Consider the following 19,199-nt stretch of genomic DNA (forward strand, 5'->3'; position numbering starts at 1 on the left):
AATTGTGTAGCCCTACTAAGAAATTAGCCCGAGGGCCAGGAGGTCTGTAGACTAACAGGCCATGCATTGTATACTTATCCATGACTTTACAACTTAACGAAAGGGCTTCACAGCTGGCAATCGAAGGCGGGGTACAGGTGACATTTAGAGAAGTCTGATAGATAATTGTCAGCCCCCCCACCACGTTCGTCAGGCCTGTCTAGTCTACTAATGGGATAATCATCAGGTGTAGCAGAGACTACATCAGAGTCAGAGGAAGCTTGAAGCCAGGTTTCTGTTTGAAAAACAAGCTGCTGCCAATGAGTTTCAAGAAACTCCAAAAAAATCCAGTTTATGTTTAACTAAGGAACTAATATTTATCACATAATAGGAATATATGGCCTGCAGTGCTGTGTTATTAGAATCACCCATACTAACAGAGATAGTCGCATTAAGAGAGAATTTACTAGCTTTACATTGAAAGCTCTTAGGGGACTCATTTTCGACAATTATGTCGCATTTTTGCTGCTTACCTAAAGGATTCATCCACATAGGTTCTTCCTTTAAACAGCGTTGGACTTGAAACGGACTAGGGGTCCTGGCGCGAGGCACATCCGGGAGCTGACGGTGCAGACGGGTTTGCCTTTGGCGCGCGGTGGCACGCCCGCTGCATGCACCCGCTGCGTGGTTGCTCTGGTTTGTTTAAAACAAACAGCATTAAAAACCGCAGAAAATGAGAATCTTTAGCAGCCTGAATATAGCAGCAGATAAAGTGCAATATTAATATCAGATTGCACGAAAGAAAACAAATGTAAAATACCCCCAGATATTTCAGCAACTCACATTAAGCGGATTCAACTGATAATGTTGATATCTCTAACACAGCAGTGTTCAAGACTTGTTTACTGAAATATGTAATGATTATATTGGTGAATCAAAAGTTTCCCATAAGTTTAAGAGTGGAATCTAGCAGCACCGTCCATTGCAATAAAATAAAAAGCACACTTCAGAGATGGCTTTAGATTATTACACAAATGTTTAGATGTGTAATTGCGTTGTGGTCGTTGAATTTTCGCCTCATTACTTAGAGATTTGTTTCTTTTATTAAATGTAATACGAATGTTTTTTTCTTTTCCCATAACTAGTAACTTACAATGGCTCATTGGAGGCCATCCTGTCCTGCACAACCAGCGACGACAACACGATGGTGCTAGCTTGGGTAGACAGAGGGAAGAAGCGGCTTAAAACAACATCTTTGAACATCAGCCAGGGAATCAATGCTTTTGACTACCATGCAGTACTCAATTTGATTGGTATATATTTAACAAAGTTAACTTTATTTGTGTGTATTATACACTAATTTGTACCTTGGTGGGTGTTGTGTGTCAGGGCTCAAAACAAGGTGACGCTTTTCAAGTATCCTGACAACTTCGTTCTCTCAAAGTTAATTTCTGCCCTTTTTAGTAGGTTGAGCGGTTTGGTTTGCTTTACTTTGTTGTTGATCGGGTTGAACTAAATGTAATTATAACAACAAAAGAATAGAAAGCTGGATACTTCAAGGCAGAAGCAGACAATTATAAAAAAGACAAAATATGTAGAAGGTACAGCTGAAAAAATAAATATGAATTAATGATGTTTCGCATTTTTCATAGTTTTTAGCACGGTTCTAGGTATTCTCATTTTATACACATTATACTATATAACTAATATATGTATTAAAGTGCAGAAGAAATAATGTCATGTGGTATAAAGCAATGAGAGAAAAACACCTTGGGTCACATAACCCAAACTTCTGGGGTGGGCTAATATGTACTGCAGTGATGGTTACCACCGTATTGTGTTCTGTCAGACCTTGTTATGAGTGAGTTGGTGTTTTCTGATCCCTGTGCAAATCCCTGTTGTGCAGGGAAGAGTATATTGTTTTACTTCTATTATTTTTTTATTTTTATTTTTTTGCAATTTTATGTAGCACTGACATGGCTCGAAGGCGTCAGAGCACTTTACAACACACAGAATAGAGAGTTACAGCGGGTTACATTAATAGTAGTTGAACTCTGATGTTTACATCAGTGTATAAATACAGGAGTTACCACAAGAGACAGTTACAACAGTAGGGCAGAGGACATGAGCAGTTAATCGGAGGCAGATCAGGGTTCATTGGAGAAAGTGAATAAGTCTGGTTGAGGGTGAATTAACCAAGATGTCAGTCAAATAGGTGTAATTTGAGGTCCTTTTGAAGGTTGCTAGACAGGTGGTTAGAAGGAGTGGGGGAGGCAGAGAGTTCCAGATTCTAGTGGCATTGCCAGAGGTGGACTTAACAGAGGAGGATTCTTGTATCATTCTCACCTGAAGGTGGGGGGTTCCAGAAGCAGGAATTTGGCATTTCTGGAATGCCTATTTGCTCCGGTGATTTTCAGTTTCTCGTTGAGATACGAGGGTGAGGAGAAGTGCAGAACTCTGTGGGTTATGCAAGTGATTTTGAATTGGGCACGCACTACTATGGAGGGTTAGGGCAGGGAAAAATTGGTCAAATTACTTGTGACCTAAGATGAAGTGTGCTGTGGCATGTAGTGTTGCTTTCGGTGGACCTAGGTGAACTTTGAGAATGCCTGAGCGAAGGGCAATTCCATAGTCTACTGTAGAGAGAACGAGAGACTGCACCACTGTTTTGAGGTCTTGTTCTGAAATCTTTAGTCTGATGCCCCAAAGCTACCTCAGTTGGTGTTGTGCACTGTTGGCCTTTGCTGCTATGTGGCTTTGAGGATTAGGACGATTGTCCAGGGTGATGCCGAGTGATCTGTCACCTTTGACAATGGCAAGGCAGCCTATGAAGGTAGGAAAGTTGGCCATCCAATCTTGTACAGGCTTTTTTGCTTTTGGATGAGAGAAAAAAAGAATTTCAGTTTTAGTTGGGTTGAGTTCTAAATGGTGGTTGGACATCCAGTTTTGAAACTTTAAGAGTGTATTTGAAAGCAGGGCAAAGTCTTCTGAGGATGAGATTTTTAAGTATATTTAGGTATCGTCACCGCAGAGGTGGAAGACAATCCCAGCATTTCTGAGAATCACACATAGTGTTTCTAGGTAGAGGTTGAAAAGGGTTGGGCAGAGCATTGAAACTTGGGAGACACCTTGGTGAGCGCAGATTGGTCTTGAGAATGAGTTTCCCCTTTTCACAATTTGGGAACAGTTGAATAGGTAAAAGGAAATACAGGTGTGGACTGTTCCGCCACTTCCCATGCATAGCTCAAGAATGTGAAGAAGGCCATGATTTTTGACAGTGTCAAATGCAGCGGATGAATCCAGGAGGACCAGGAGGCAGGAGTTGCCGGAATCGAGGATTCTAAGGGAGCCATCAACTATTTGGAGGATCACAGTTTCTGTACTGTGACCCCGGTGGAAACCTGATTGGAGAGTGTCTAGGAGGTTGTTTGTTTGGATGTGTGAGGCTAGTTGGGACACTACACAGCTTTCAATTACTTTGCCTAAAAATGTGAGTGTGGAGACCGGGCAGTAGTTGTTCAGGTTCTCTGGATCAAGCAGTTTTTTTAAGAGTAGAGTGATTTGACCCATTTTTAGTAGGTCAGGGAAGAGGCCCCGGTTGAGAGAGGAATTGACCAAGGTGGTCCATATGGGGAGTAGTTGTGCTACAAAGGAATTTGCTGATAGATCCTGGAATAGCATCCTGGTGATGGTTTTACTTTCAAGATAGTTTGTAGTAGATCCTGCTCAGAGATTGGAGAGAAAGATGACCATGACTGTATTGCTTTGCATGGTAGAGACTCAACCGTTTCAAGGGGGTCATTGATGGGAAGTGAAATATGGATGTCTCTAACTTTTTTATCAAAGAAGTCCATGAAGTCATTGCAACAGTCTTAGTTGTGGTTAGTTGTGTTTTTCGTTTTGCCTACATGGCGAATCTAAAGATTGTTTTTGGTGCGTTAAAGCTGGAAAATCAAAAGGAATAGAGTAACACACCAATGCAATATGCAATATAGGGTGCTTAAAAGCAACTTAGTGCTAATTAGAATCAGTCAGGTGGCTTGATAATGCAAGCCATAACATGTGCTTGCTATTATTTAATCATTTGACATAGACTTTATTCCATTCTCTTTGCAGCTACAGCTGGCGTTGATAACAAAGTAGGCCTCTGGAACCCATATGTTATCTCAAAATCAACTGGAGTTCTACAAGGCAGTATGGCCAGTGTGATTGCTGTCCAGTTTATGGTGGGGCGAAAGCAGCTCTTAAGTTTCTCTAAAGACAAGGTAAGTAGAGAAGAGATTTACAATGGTCAATATCTAGCAGATCGAATTGACTTATAGCATATTTTCATATCCTGAATAATTATGTTGATGTCCAAAAATTAAATTGGAAATATGTTGGCTCAGACATATTAAGGCTTTGCACCGTTGCTAAGTGACATAAAGCAACTGCATTTGGATTTATTTTCTAGCACAAAAGGCATTTCACTCTGAAAAGGTGCTTGTTACTGAGTGCAAAAAGCACTTTGATTCACTTTTCATCCCTTTGCATTTTTATTAGGAGTTACTTGGGCATATCAGCACAAACATCCATAGATTTTGACAGAAGGCCTGATCTACTAGGATAGCAAGACCAGACTTTGCACCATTGCTAAATGACACCAATCAATTGCACTGTAATTTATTTTCTAGCACAAAAAGGGTTTTGCACTGGAAATGTGTTTTTTTCTGAGTGCAAAAAGCATTTTGCTTCACTTTTCATCACTTAGCGTCTTTACTTGGGCAGATCAGTGCAAACACTTCACCCATAGATTTTGATATAAAACCTGATCCACTAAGATAGGAAGACGAGGATTTGCATAAACAAAAATAATGTCTCCTTGAAGCTGGAGTTACTAGAAGTAAATGTGTCCATTGATCCAAAAATCAACATTTTGCATGGGTGGTAATGCACTTCCAATGCTTGGGATCGTTTGAGTTTTCTAGTCATAAAAGCTTGTAGTAGAAGAGTTTGCTTTCAGTACAAATCTATGCTATTCAATGCACATTCACTTGTGCACTATGGTGCAAGGCTATGTGTTGTGCAAGGCAGCCTCCTTACAGGACCAGTGCTGGGGGGATAGATGCAGACACCGACCTTAAGAGATATGGCTCTACACTGTTCTGTCCCTTTTGCATGATGTGCACAGCAAATTTGGTTTCCACACAGCATTGCTTGAAAAATTAGTAAATCTGTCCCATTGTTTTTAGTTTTAGTAGTTGTATTAAACATTGTACCCTTGCTATATTGTTATGGAAAACCTTTTTCTTTCCAATCTTGACCTGATTCATATTTTATGAGAACGCGTTTGCAGGTTAAATCTTTAGTTTCGGATTCTTAACATTCCTTTTTGATAGATTCGATGGAAAGCATTACTCCTCACAAGCTCACAACAGTTTACAATGGGTCCCCAAACAGGAAGGAATATGAATAAAAGCATTTCCTGAAGAGCAGTATTATAGAAACACTTCACGCCCTGGTCGGTAATTTGAAGTTGTATCTGTGTGAGTATTGCTCAGCTGACCTGTCACTCATGAACAGGACAAAAGTGACTCTTTGTGAGTGACTGTAGAGATTTAAAAATCTGATCTCAGTGTCTCCATCCCACTTTTAACTACTCCAGCCCTATGGTACCACCCGCACCGGATTAGGTCTTGTTAGATGCCTAAAACCGGAACACCTCACTGGGTCTCATTTTCTTTCACTTTTCCTCCGAAGACATTACTATTCGCTTTCCATTATTATGTGATCTTGGTTTAGGAGTACTGTCATAGGTACTTAATCCAACCACGCCCCGAGACTACCTTCGTAGCTAGCAGCCCTTTATGAAACCCCAGAAATAAAATATTATTCGGATGCATATGTGTTACAGCGATGAGACCCTGCCATCTTTTACACAGTTATCCCTACATGCATATATGTACGTAAATCTTACATTCATATTAATGTTCAAATCTCACCCTCTGCTTTGATAGCATCGCCCCTGCAAATCTCCCAAGAGAGAGCATTTCTTGAGGAACCCAAAAAGGCAGCTACAGTTTCACATTTTCTCTTGTTTTAGTAACTTCACCAGTGTCGGAGTTCTTACTGTGCCCCTTGAAGAATGCAATACTACATACCTTACCATTTTTTTTAGGGGCCAATATACTCCAACTTTCTCTTACTGGGCGAGTTCCACACAGTTCTTCATCACCACACTTGCTTGACTCACTTACTGCTCTTTTATGATACCAACACATGACATCAAATGCCACACTGATGGCTCATGACTTACAACTTACAGAAACTCTCAACAAAATACAAGACACACATCTGGACAAGATGCACCATAAAATATCCCACTAAGATGTTCAGATATTGATTCCGATTGCTGCAGTCAGGCCATATGTTGGTTCAGAGTCCACCCACTCATTGCAGAGGACATGCTACAGACCTGCCTCACCTGCCACAACATGGTCGTCAAAAGTTGACTCTAGATATCTGCTGTCATGACCAACATAGTAACTAATAGGTCATTCAGTGCTCAAACATTTGCTAGAAACACAATGCCCAAGAGAGCCACCAAGCAGTGGAGGGTGCCATTTGCCTGGGACATGAATGACTAGCACACACAGGGAAGAACTGCTCAGGCACTGAGAACTACCACCACACATATACCATAAAATTGCACCAACTGTGGGTCTAGAGCTAACACACAACTCAGTGTGCAAAAAAGGTGGGGTAGGGCATTAACCGGCTGCATTGACTACTGCAGTTCCCAAAGAACTGCTCCAAACAACTTGCAGATATTGCATTAAGGCCAATATTTAAAAATTTTAGCGCCACATTTGTGTCATTTTGTGATGCAAAAGCGGCGCAAACGTACAAAATATAATGGTATTTTGTAAGTTTGTGCCGCTTTTGCTTAAAAAAATGACGCAAATGCAGTGCTAAAAAAATATAAATATGGGCCTAAATGTCTTATGGCATGAAGGCACTCAAAATATCCTGATCACAAGATCACAAGAGGCTGAATCATCTCCAGGAGGACGCACACTGGATTCATGCAGAAGCCCATAAGCACTTGTCATTCTGGATACATGATTCTCCTCTCTTAAGTATGCTTTGACTCAAGCAAAGCTAACCACATCTGTTATGTTAGTCCATGTGGGACTCATGTCAGTTGTATTGCTTAGGTTGACCATTTATTACCGCACTCATAACTATGTACTAGAGACAGTACATGTGACCAGTTCCCGAGCCAAGCACACTATCGCTCTCCGGAGCCTCACCACCCATCACATCCTCATCCTTGACTTTCTCCTTCTTTTAAATTATTCATGCCCCACAAATTCTGCCCTCTAGCGAACTGGCAATAGTATCCGAGCCCATAGCACCTCATGTCTTATCTAGAGATTCTGTGCCACGTGGAAATGCTGCAGTCAACGTTGTCCCCACTGAGGATCCATGATTACAGAAACCCAGGCTCATGGTGAAAAAGTTGGGCTCTTCTGTGTTTCACTCGAAGATGGATAGCTTTATAGTGAGATGATGAACAATATGGTAGATGGGGGATGGTAGTCCATGGATTCGACATCAACTTGATTTGTTGTTGGCTTTTGAGATACCTTTTGCTGATTGCTTTGGATAGAGAAATACTATATCTTCTTCTGTTCTAAGAGCTCAACATGGTAGAAGATAGAATTTGTTTGTCAGACTTACCAACTGAGTGATAACACAATGGCTCTACTATCAGTGGTTGGAATACCATCTGAGAGGTTAGAATCATTACTATTGGTCTTCATAAACATTCTACACACTTAGGTAAAAAGTGCATAGTATTTTCTGTAGACCACACAATAAGATTTTCTGAGGCCATGCCTTTAAGAAGCACTAATTCCTATGTATTGGCTAGGGCTCTCATTGACTCTTTTCTCAAGTTGGATCCCAGAGAGGTTCATCTCTGACCAGGTGAGCAAATTCATGTCCAACTACATGAAGGCCATGTGGGATGCATGTGCGGTGTTTTATCATTTCTCCACTCCGTTTTACCCCAGACAAATGGCCTTGCGGAGTACTCCATCAAAATACTGAAAAGCATGAAGAGTCTTGGCCTTCACCTATCCCAGTGTTTCAGAATTAATGTTAACAGGTGAGGTCCTTAGCCTCAAGTCAATTAGTCTCTGGGGTCTGGAGCTCCAATTAAGCAACCCTTGCACTGTTCCGAAGAAATTCAGGAAGGACAAGTAACTGGTGGTCAGTCTCTTGAAGAATCCAAACAGATGGTTCATGCCAATCAGCTGTAGTTTTGTCTCTGGACTACTCTATGTCACCATGGATGGGGGTTAAGGAGGAAATTGAGTCTTCCTCATATCTGCTGCATAGAGCAAATAAAGATAGTCTTGAAGATGCTTTCACAGATAACCCAATCTCTGCATATCCAGGCACAGGCAGAACCTAAAACAGTACTGAACCACTTTGCTCACTTTCTGATTGAACATTCACTGGATCCTTGTGCTATACTAGTGGTCTTGATTAATAAGCAAAGGTTTACTGACTTGGGTTTTTGTGTGATGTACTGGTGGCTGAAAATGATGAAAAACGTCTATACCCATTATTCAGAAAAGCAAGCTCATGGATAATTTGAAGTGTGGTTTCTAAGCACATTTGAACTGACCAGTGCCCACTGACAGACCCAAGGAAAATATGTGCATGATTCTACATGGTCTCTACCTGTCAAGGTTATATCCTCAACTTAAACATAATGACGTAGTCACATTCCGAAGGCTAGATCGACGGTTCCTATCCTGTAGTTTGTGGACTCCTAGGTGTCTGAGGAGCTTAAACAAAGGGTCTGCAGAGCTGTATGTTCTCTGTCTCTAACCATTACTTTCTGTCAATAGTCATCAGAATTTTTAGCTAAATAAATGTATAAAGGTGGTTCCTTCTATTAAGGCAATAGATTTTTCAGGTAACAGTAAATACTTAAGTCACCTGCATTGCCTCCCAAATGTATTTGATTTATGTAATAAAGATATGTTTAAAAAAAAAACTTATAATAAGCCTTTTATAAATGTCTTTAGTCAAGTTGATTCCTAGTTCAGGACAGAGCACATGTGAATGCGCACAGTCACTGTTTGCATCCAAACATGCTCCCACTTTCACTAGCAATCGTCTTCTGACTAAAAAAAACATTTGAACTGATCTAAGCTCTCATTGGTCCATGAATGTGTACACAAGTAGGCTGCCCAAAAGTCCCTTACAGGCTCCATGTTCCCTCATCCACTCCTTTACTTAAAGGCACTTACAGACTCCAAGAGCATACACTTCTTGCAGTAAAATGGGGAAAGGTCTGCATTTTTCAGCAGAGCTTAACTATTTCCGCAGGCAGATTTACCACTTCCCAGTATCCTGTAATGTGGCATAATGATCTCCGGGTCTTCTAGCTTTAATGTGGTCACTGTCTTTGTCACCTTTTGGCACAAAGGCATTGCATGATCTTAAGCTTTGTCCACGCCAGCCTCGATTGCTACCCTATGTCTGTCCAGGCCACATTCAATTTAGTTACTCTTGTCCCATCGCTTCAGCTGAAAGCTCTCATTTCACATTATTACTTATTGATTTGTGAACATGACCAGGTTCTTATGCTTGTGTGTAGTCACTTTCATATTTAAACATGTAGTTATAGAGGAAAGTAAATGTTCTGAGTTCATATAGTTATGACGTGTGTGTATAATGTGTGCATTTTTACCTAGGTTCAAATGATAGAAATGGCATGTTGGTCCTTGGCTTCCAGTTATGATTTGGTGAGGTTAACAGAAGTAAAATGTTTAAGGACCACGTGGCTTGATGTCTCCGGTGAGTCTCACCTGAGGCCCCCCCACAGGGAGTTGGAAGCACTTTCGTGGGCAACAATGACCAGTTAGGCATCCAGGATCCACAGCAGTCAGGCTTCTGGTATGCATCTTATGTACCAGGTAGGGAGAGGTAAAATCTGACCTCTTGAGGACAAATACTAGGCTGTGCTAGATTGGCAGGTGCCCATAACATAGGTGAGAGTCCTTGTGTGACCCACTGGCTATTAAGGGTGGTTTGTGTCTAACTTTGGGGCTGTTGTAGCCCATTGCGACTGCCCAGACCTCTAAGGAAACAACCCAGAAGGTCACCTAGTATGCTGAGGCCCATGAACTAATCAAGCAGACATTGTTCATTGCATCTATGCTGAGGATTTCTGGCCATGGCTTATCTCTTAATTCTACAGACTGATGCTTCTGAAGTTGGGCCATGCTAGCCGGGCTCAAAAAGAGGGAAGAAAGCATCCAGTGGACTTCATTAGTCACAGACAGTATTCACAATTACTTGTGATTTGAAGAGCCTTATGTTCAACTTGAATGCTTTAAAATCTTTGCTGATCTTTGTGAAGGGTCAAATCTACAGTTTTTCATTTTGTTTTAATGGCCTTTCTTAATAATACAAAACAAGGCATGGATATTGTACCTCATGGACAGGAATAGCAACTGTACTGATCTCGGAGGGAAATTTTGAGGCACTCAAACACTCTCTTGATGTTCATCCCTCTCCTTGTTTGAAATTTTCTGGTCTACCTTATAGTCTTTCAAAGAGGATGCAAAAGTTGGCAAGTCCATCTGTTTTTTACATTCACCAGCAGAGCGCAAAGCACTGCTGGCTTGGGGTTCTCCCAGAATGTATCCCATCTATTCTGATGGGAGGTTACTGCCTCCTTGCACTATGCTATGGTGGTGCCTGGCAGTTGGAGACAGCTGATCATAGTTTCAGGGCTACAGGTTTTGTACTTCTAATTCAGGAGATGAGTTAGCCTACTGGTCCTCTCCCATGCCTAGGTAAGATTTTTTTGTGTTGCTGATAACTTTTGTGCCATTTGATGAATCTCCACAAAGCTTTCCAAAGAGTTGCTACTTTTTGCCTAGTTTGTGCATATCCAGTTTCGGGGTGATCCATTAAAATCGGGGCTGAGAAAAAAGGGGGGTCCCCAAACGTAAAATCCCCATGCATTTTCCATAGACTGCTTTAAACACAGCCACAGCAAAAACTGTTGAACGGAATTACACCAAATTTGACAGGAAGTTAGATCTTGTTCTGCAGATTGTGCTTTGTATCATGTGGTGTAAATCTGTTCAGTACTTTGTGAGAAATTAGCGGTATCAAATAATTGTATATTTGGACTGTTGGGCTTGTGAGAGACCCACAAGCCTCTGGTCGAGACCATGAATTAAGAAATCGAGCCCAGTGATTTGTCGAGAGGCACGTTTTTCCAGTGAGCCTTCACACTCTTGTGGGAGTGCGAAGCTGTTGCAAAAGTGAGCGCCCTAATGGACTGGCTGTTGGAATGTTAGAAATTAAATAGCAGCCATTACTGTTTATTGTGAAAAAATTGAGGTGCTTTGCAGGTGAAGTAAAAAAGCTATATAAGTGAGCAGCAGAAAGACATGCTATCCCCCTAGATTTAGAGAGGAGGTGTCTAAGGGATAACAGTGTGATAAAAATAAATGTATATTGTCTTTAACTAATTTTTACAATCTCACAGGACTCTCGCAGGATTGTGAATAGTAAAAAGGGGTAGATGATTTCCGAATATGCTCGATTAGTAGGAATGCATATTGTGGTCATTGTTTTTAAAATGAATAGTGTAAGTACTGTGATGTGTAGATGGTTAATTCCTATTTCCCCTAAAAAGTTACGATCTCGCTAGATCATGAACAGTAGAAAGGAGTAGGTGATCTTTGAATACACTGTAGTATGCACACTTTGTAAGAGCTGTGAGTGGGGTACAGTCTCTTCTCACACTCTACTATGTACATCTGTTATCAGCGAGAGGGGTGTTAACAGGGAAGACAGTTCCTACAGAGTATATTATGCTCACTTGTCATCCAAGAGAGAGGTCTCAGCAGAGAGGCCAGTCTCTCTCCACACAGCCTACTATTCACACTGATCATCTGAGAGAGAGTTCTAAAAGGAGAGGCCAGTCCATGCACACACCTTATTATGCTAACCCATCATAGGAGAGACAGATCTGGCAGGAGAGGCCAGCCCATGTGCACACCCTAATATGCACACCCATCATCAGAGAGAATGGTCTGACAGGAAAGGGCAGCCTCCCCCAACTCACTACTATGCACACCTGTCATCTGAGAGAGAGGTCTCAGCGGTGAGGCCAGTCTCTCATTACACATCCTACTACATACACCTGTCATCTGATACAGAGTTGTGAAAAGAAGAGGCAAGTTCTTGTACCCAGCCTAATATGCATCTGAGAGAGATGTGACAGGAGAGGCTAGTCCGTGTACACACCCTAATATATACAGTCATCATTTGAGACAGAGGTCTGACAGCTGCTGCTAGTCCATGTATACACCCTACTACACACCTGTCACCTGAGATAGAGTTCCCATTGGAGAGGCCAGTCTTTCCCCACATACCGTACTACACACACTGTTCATTTGAGAGAGAGTTCTGGAAGGAGAGGGTAGTCCGTGTACACTCCCTACTATAGACAGCCATCACCTGAGACAGAGGTCTGACAGAAGAGGCCAAACCATATACACACCCTAATACATACACCTGCCATCTGATAGAGAGGACTTAGTGGAGAGGCAGTCTCTCTCCCTGCACCCTACTACGCAAACCTGTCATCTGAGAGAGAGAGAGAGGTCTGGAAAGAGAGGGCCATCCATGTACACCCTTTTACAACCCATTCCCGTTAACTAAAAAAAAGGTGTGGGAATAGAGTGCAGTACATGTAGACATCCTACTATGCACACCTTTCCTTTAAGAGAGAGGTCTGAGAGAAGAGGCCAGTCTCTCCTCACACCCTTCCATGCACACTCATCATTCAAGAGTGGTGTCTCACCGGAGAGGCCAGTCCCTCATACACACTACTACATACACCTTTCATCAGAGAAAGAGTTCTGTGTGGAGAGGGCAGTGTCCCCCCATACCTTGCTAAACACACTTGTCATGTAAGAAATAAGTCTCAGCAGAGAGGATGTGTCCATACACCACTATTTCCATACATTTTGTTGCAATTACGCATGACTCTCACAACAGTAGCTCATAAGCTTCAGGGAGTGAAGCTTGCTGCATGGACATGTGCAGTCTTGCGAGAAGCTCACGAGATCTGAGGGAAAATTACGGAGCCGGCCAAAAGGTGTTTTATAAATCTCTCTCGCAAGATCTTTGGGGGAAAGTTAAAAAAAAAGGGACATCACAAAAAGATACCCCACTACTCAAAATTGGAAGCCCAGATAATGGAAGAAACCATCACATAAGATTTTGTGATACATGGTTCTGAAATAGTACATTTATTCAGTCATGGAAAACTCAGTAGATTCCAGTACATAATACATCACAGCAAAAGCCACAGCCGACACATGTTTTGCCACACTTGGGACCTGGTTAATACTTTTTTAGTGCTGCATTTGCATAATTTTTTGTAGCAAAAGCGGCACAAACTTACAAAATTCAATTATATTTTGTAAGTTTGCGACACTTTTGCATCAAAAAATGACACAAATGCGGCACTAAAAAAGTATAAATCAGGCCCTTAGTGATGTTGTCCCTAACTACATTTTCTTTTGGTTTGTAATACAATTTATTATATGTTACCCCCTACAACTACATTTGTACCTTTAAAGAAGCCTCTTTTGTGTTGCTCTTCTTGTTTTGATGACAAAAACATCTGCTTATTTAAAACAGCAAAAAAATGCAAAAAAATGCAATGGTGTAACACACTGGTTGTTTCTAATTTCCTGGCTGAACTCTTTTTGCAAAATGTATTTTAAGTGACTCTTTGCCACCTAGCCTGCCAAGTCTATTAAAGCACATACTGTTTGAAAGTTTACGGTTGCCGATACAAAGGAAAAGAATATCTATGTACATCAAATATCCAGTAGGCAAATGAAGCAAAAGAAGAGGAGGTGTTGGTGTTGGAATGAGGAAAAAAGGTTATAGATATGTTAAATCTGTTGTTTTTTACAGTTGTTTTTGTCATTTGGTAATGAAGTTGTTGTTAAATAGTTAGTTTTGTAACTTGTAACTATTCCTTAATAGCTTTTAAAGATTTTAATATTATTACAGTCTTGTGATGTCAAGCTTAGAGTGGCAATTCCCCCTTCAAGAACTGTAACTCTGCTGCTTGATGTATGTCTATGTATAAGGTACTATAGAAGGATTAGTGCTTCTTTCCACTGTAGTATAAAGATTTTTACATAAGAGAGAGGTTTTGGCACAGAGGCAAATGCATTCTCATACTATAATATGCACTGCTGTCATCTGATGAAGATGGCAGTTCTCTAGCACATCTTAGTATAAATGCTTGTCATTTTGATGTTTCAGTGCAGAGGTCTGTCTCTGTGCACAGCTTACTAAACATGCCTGTCCCCATAAAGAGGTGTCTGAGAGATGTGTGTCCCCACATTCAAATATGCGTACTGGTTGTCCAAGACACAGTTGTCAACAGAGAGGATACTCCAATTTATACTCTACTAATGACATTCATTATCATAAAAGGAAGTATGAGCAGAGATAGCAGTCTCTACCCACCGCCTATTTTGCAGATGGGTTACTCTGGGGAGATGTCTGAGCTGACCCCAGTAGTCTATCTATACCTTAGTCTTTATGCTTGTCATCCAAGAGAAATTCTCTGTATAGAGCTTAATTTCTCTCTGCCCCATAGGTGTACCTATGTCATTCAACAGAGATGTCTCAGCAGGGAGGCTAGTCCCTACCAACACCCTACTATGCATACCCATCATCCAAGTAAGAAATCCAATGATAGGGGCCAGTCTTTCCCCATACCCTACAACATGCACCCGTTAGCCCAGAGAGAGGTCTCAGTGAAGAAGTTAGTACCTCTCTACGCCCTACTACACACACCTGTGATATGAGAGAGGTCTCAATGTAGAAACCAGTTTCTTCTTACGCCCTAGTACACACACTCTTCATCCAACAGAGAGTTGTCAGTATTGAACTCAGTCCTTCCCCACACTGTATTGCACATCCTCATTATCCTGGAGAGAAGTCTTAGTGAAATGGCTATTCCCCATTATAGAAGAAATTAACAATGTGAGAAAGTAAAATGAGAATAAACTCACTTCACTTTTTTTATCAAGTACAACAGTCAATGAAAGCTACCCGTTCTGCTATAATTCATGCATTGCAGCACACCCAGATGCACTTGGCGTCTCGAGTGGAATACCTCTGATGAAGCATGCCACTAACTAATGTTAGTGGGTGAGGGTTATTTTAAAAACCTAAAGGGTTTCCCAGCTCCCATGAGTGAGGGGCATCTGATGATGTTTTGAACATTGGTAGGGAGCTCACTTTCATTGATTTTTGTAGTCCCTATTATAATCTTCTATGTAGAGTGATTATTCTGTGGTGAGGTGTTTTTGAAGTGTAGTTTCTCTTCACTCCCTACTTCCTACTGCTGCCTTATTGTGGACAGATGAGACTGGAGTGGTCACCTTTTCCTAAAATCCTAGGAAAAGCAAGTAAAAGTTGTAAGTACTATAATGACGGAGAGTGTACATTATGTAACTTACAAAAACTTTACGATCTCATGAGAGTCTCACGCAGTCATGTTAAAAAAACAGTAGTGAAAACCTGGGGCATATAAATTATACCTATTACAACAGCATATGTTCATTGAAATGCAAATTTGATTATAAAAGTACATTTTTGAGAGATGCTCACAAACTCAAAAACTACACCCTCATAGTAGACACGGAGGACTATGCACCTGACTCTCACAAGAGGCTCGTGAGAATCATCCATGCTATGTATTGGAGCATCATGGCTTTCGCAAGTGTCTTGTAAGAATCATCAAGAAGGAAAAAAGAGGTATGTAGTACAAGAAACATAAATATTGAAAGTATAGGGAAGCTATTAAAAGAGGGTTTTCAGGTAACAATATGAACAACTGTATTTTTTGTGTTTTTTGTCATTTTTACCTAGGTTGGCATTTATGAACCTGGACAAGCTTGTCCCCTACACCACTGCTTGTCTCAGAAAAAAAATGACCTCCTTGCGTAAACAGTAAAAAAAGAGCTTTGTTCAGATATGCCAGTTTGTTATCTGCTTGCCCTGTGAGTACCTGGCCAGGCACTTTGTTAGCAGGTTACCTGAGAGGATGACATGCTCTGCAGCACGGGCTAACTCAGGCCGAGCAAGGCGTTCAGAGTGCATAGCTCTCAAATGTGCCCACATCTCAGGTACTCATGGAATATTGCTTGTTCATTGGCTGGTCCTGCTGAACTCTTTTTGGCATATGTTACTAATTACATATTTGGCAGACACTTTCTTGCCACCAGGCCTCAACTGAAAAAAGTGCCAGACCAAAGACTCCCTGGGCGACTGTCTTGCAGGAGCAGGAGTAGGGTTCTCATCTGAATCAGAGGGTGACATTCAGATCATAGACAATGGGAAAAGTCAGAGAGCTAAGCAAAAAGGTATGATCACAGGAAAACCAAAAAGTCAAATGAAGCAACCGGGAAAAAGTATTTCTTTGCTAAATAAAGACATCCATATGAACCAATCACAATCCTTCCTTGGGATGTCTTTTCTCTGGCATCTCGTGGGTGTCTCGCGAGAGCCCCTCGTAATTGTAAAAAACAGAGCTCTTGATATCTCAAATTCAAAAATACATACTTTTTTTTTTTTACTTTAAACAACATTTCTCATGTCTTACTTTCTTCAAAATGATAGAACTACACTGTTATGAACTTAATTGCAAATGTACAATCTCGTGAGCGGATCACAAGAGCTGGACAGGAAGTGCAACCCGCCCACGCACTGTATTCGGCTCAGGCGATCATCTCGCAAGAGCTGTAACTATGTATGTAAAATAATTATTACAATCAACATACTGTACTCACTTCATAAGTAAACATTAGAATTCAGTAACAACTGACCAGGTGAAAAAAGAACTCTTTACAGCACAATAGAACTGCGATCTCACGCGCCTCCCGTGAGAGTGATCACACATCGTAAAAACAGATGCAAAAAGTGAAAACACATGGTTTACAGTGAAAACACATGGTTTATAGTATAGGAAAAATGGATCAGTGTCTTTTTCAAATATAACTATGCCATTTATGTAAAGATACATACAAAGACTAAGAAAACTGTGCGGGGAATATTTCTGTACATGTGAGTTACCAAAACTAAGAAGTTGAACATTCCTAGAGCAAAGATTGTTAGAGCAGTTAGTGTCTATGTATTTTCAAATATATCTATATTTTTTTTAAAACAACCCTAGAAATTAACTGAAAAAAACAAAGATTAAAGTAAGATTATAGTTAGGTGAATTGTTCACTGACAAAGTTAATGTTTTGAACTAAAAAAAAAGTCACTAGTTATAGTTAGCAGCCCTAAATATAACTTGTGCTCACACCAATCAATGCTTATGACCTCACTTTTGACATCACGCATGATGTTCTATGACATAATTTATGACATCACTGATGAAATCTCAAATTACATCATTGATTACATCACTGATGACATCATCCAATGAGTGTGCTAGTTTGTTTTACAGTTTACATGGTGCCATCAAACTACCACATTGATTCTGCGTAACTTTGTGCAGCTTGGGTGTAGGTGTGAGAAGGCAGTGGGCGGCATGGGGTTGGCTTTATATACAGTAATAAAATATTACTATAAATCTAAAAAGCCCCAAACATTCACTGAAAAAACTAAAGATTAAAGTGACATTATACTTAGGTGAGAAGTTCAGTGACATAGGGGGTCATTCCGACCCTGGCGGTAAAAACCGCCAGGGCCGTCACCGACGGAAAGCACCGCCAACAGGCTGGCGGTGCTTTCCTGCCCATTCTGACCGTGGCGGTAAAGCCGCGGTCAGAAAAGGGGATCCGCCGGTTTCCCGACAGATTACCCCTGGCTGGGCTGAATCTCCATGGAGATTCTGACCCCCTTCCCGCCATCCTGTTTCTGGCGGTTTTTACCGCCAGGAACAGGATGGCGGGAACGGGTGTCGTGGGGCCCCCTAACAGGGCCCCAGCATGATTTTCACTGTCTGCTTAGCAGACAGTGAAAATCGCGACGGGTGCAACTGCACCCGTCGCACCCTTGCAACACCGCCGGCTCCATTCGGAGCCAGCTCCTGTGTTGCAGGGCCTTTCCCGCTGGGCCGGCGGGCGCTCCCTTGGCGGGCGCCCGCCGGCCCAGCGGGAAAGTCGAAATGGCCCCGCAGTCTTTTGACGGGGGAAGTTTGGCGGGCGGCAACCGCCGCCCGCCAAACTTGGAATAACCCCCATAATGTGTTAAAATGGAAAAAAATGACATTCAAAAGGTATAGTTTTTTTCAAGTAACTATAACTCATGCCCTAAAGTAAGTTTAACTCGGTCCATTGCATGTATTGCTGATGACCTCACATATTACAGTACTGCTGCATCCTCCTCATTCATAATAGTTCTTTTTCATCCAAGGCAGCCACCAGGTTAGATTCTGTTGCATGTCCTGACTGAATCCTGGCTACAAAGCCTGAGAATATTAAGATCATAAATGGCATCACAATAAGTGTTTGGCCTCCATCCTATCTAGCAGTTTCTTTAAATCTATCTGGAGGGTGATCAGTCAATAATTACTGCTGCCAATCAGGCTAAGGCTGGTGTTGTTCTTGGCCCTGTCTGCAGAGTCACCCCAAACTTTTTGCCTTCAACCCTCCTGTTTTCTGAATTTCATTTTTTTGTTTGGATTAGTACTCTGTGCACTCTACCACTGCTAACGAATGCACAAGTGTTTATGCACACTCCTTTAAACATGGGGAAACTATCTTACATCCAATTGGCAAATGTAATTTACCTATAAGTCCCTAGTAAAGTAGTAATACATGTACCCAGGGCCTATAAATGAAAAGATAACAGTGGGCCTACTGCACTTATTTTGCCGCCCACTTATGTAGCACTTTAAAACATGGCCTAGGGATGCCATTATGGCCTGTGTGCAGTTTTAAATTGCCAATTCAACTTGGCAAAATAAACCTTTTACAAAGATTTAACCTTTCTTTTTAATACATGTCATCCCTAATGTAGGCCCAAAATATCCCATAGGGCAGTGTGCAGTGAATTTAAAATGTTAGACATGTACTTTTAAGTTTTACATGTCCTGGTAGTTAAAAACTCTTAAATTTGTTTTTCACTCATGTAAGGCATTACCTCAC

General features: G+C 41.3%; 1 protein-coding gene across 4 annotated transcripts in view; it reads left to right on the forward strand.

Annotated features, from left to right (window-relative positions):
• Positions 1 to 19,199, forward strand: part of WDR49 (WD repeat domain 49) — a 436,680-nt gene that overhangs the window by 48,060 nt on the left and 369,421 nt on the right. For all 4 annotated transcript variants that reach the window (XM_069213220.1, XM_069213221.1, XM_069213219.1 and 1 more), the window contains 2 exons: positions 1,125 to 1,292; positions 4,096 to 4,244. In XM_069213220.1, the coding sequence (XP_069069321.1) occupies positions 1,125 to 1,292; positions 4,096 to 4,244 (317 nt within the window). The remainder of the gene's footprint in view (positions 1 to 1,124; positions 1,293 to 4,095; positions 4,245 to 19,199) is intronic.

This window comes from Pleurodeles waltl, chromosome 11, assembly GCF_031143425.1.
Source record: "Pleurodeles waltl isolate 20211129_DDA chromosome 11, aPleWal1.hap1.20221129, whole genome shotgun sequence".
NCBI classification, from domain to species: domain Eukaryota; kingdom Metazoa; phylum Chordata; class Amphibia; order Caudata; family Salamandridae; genus Pleurodeles; species Pleurodeles waltl.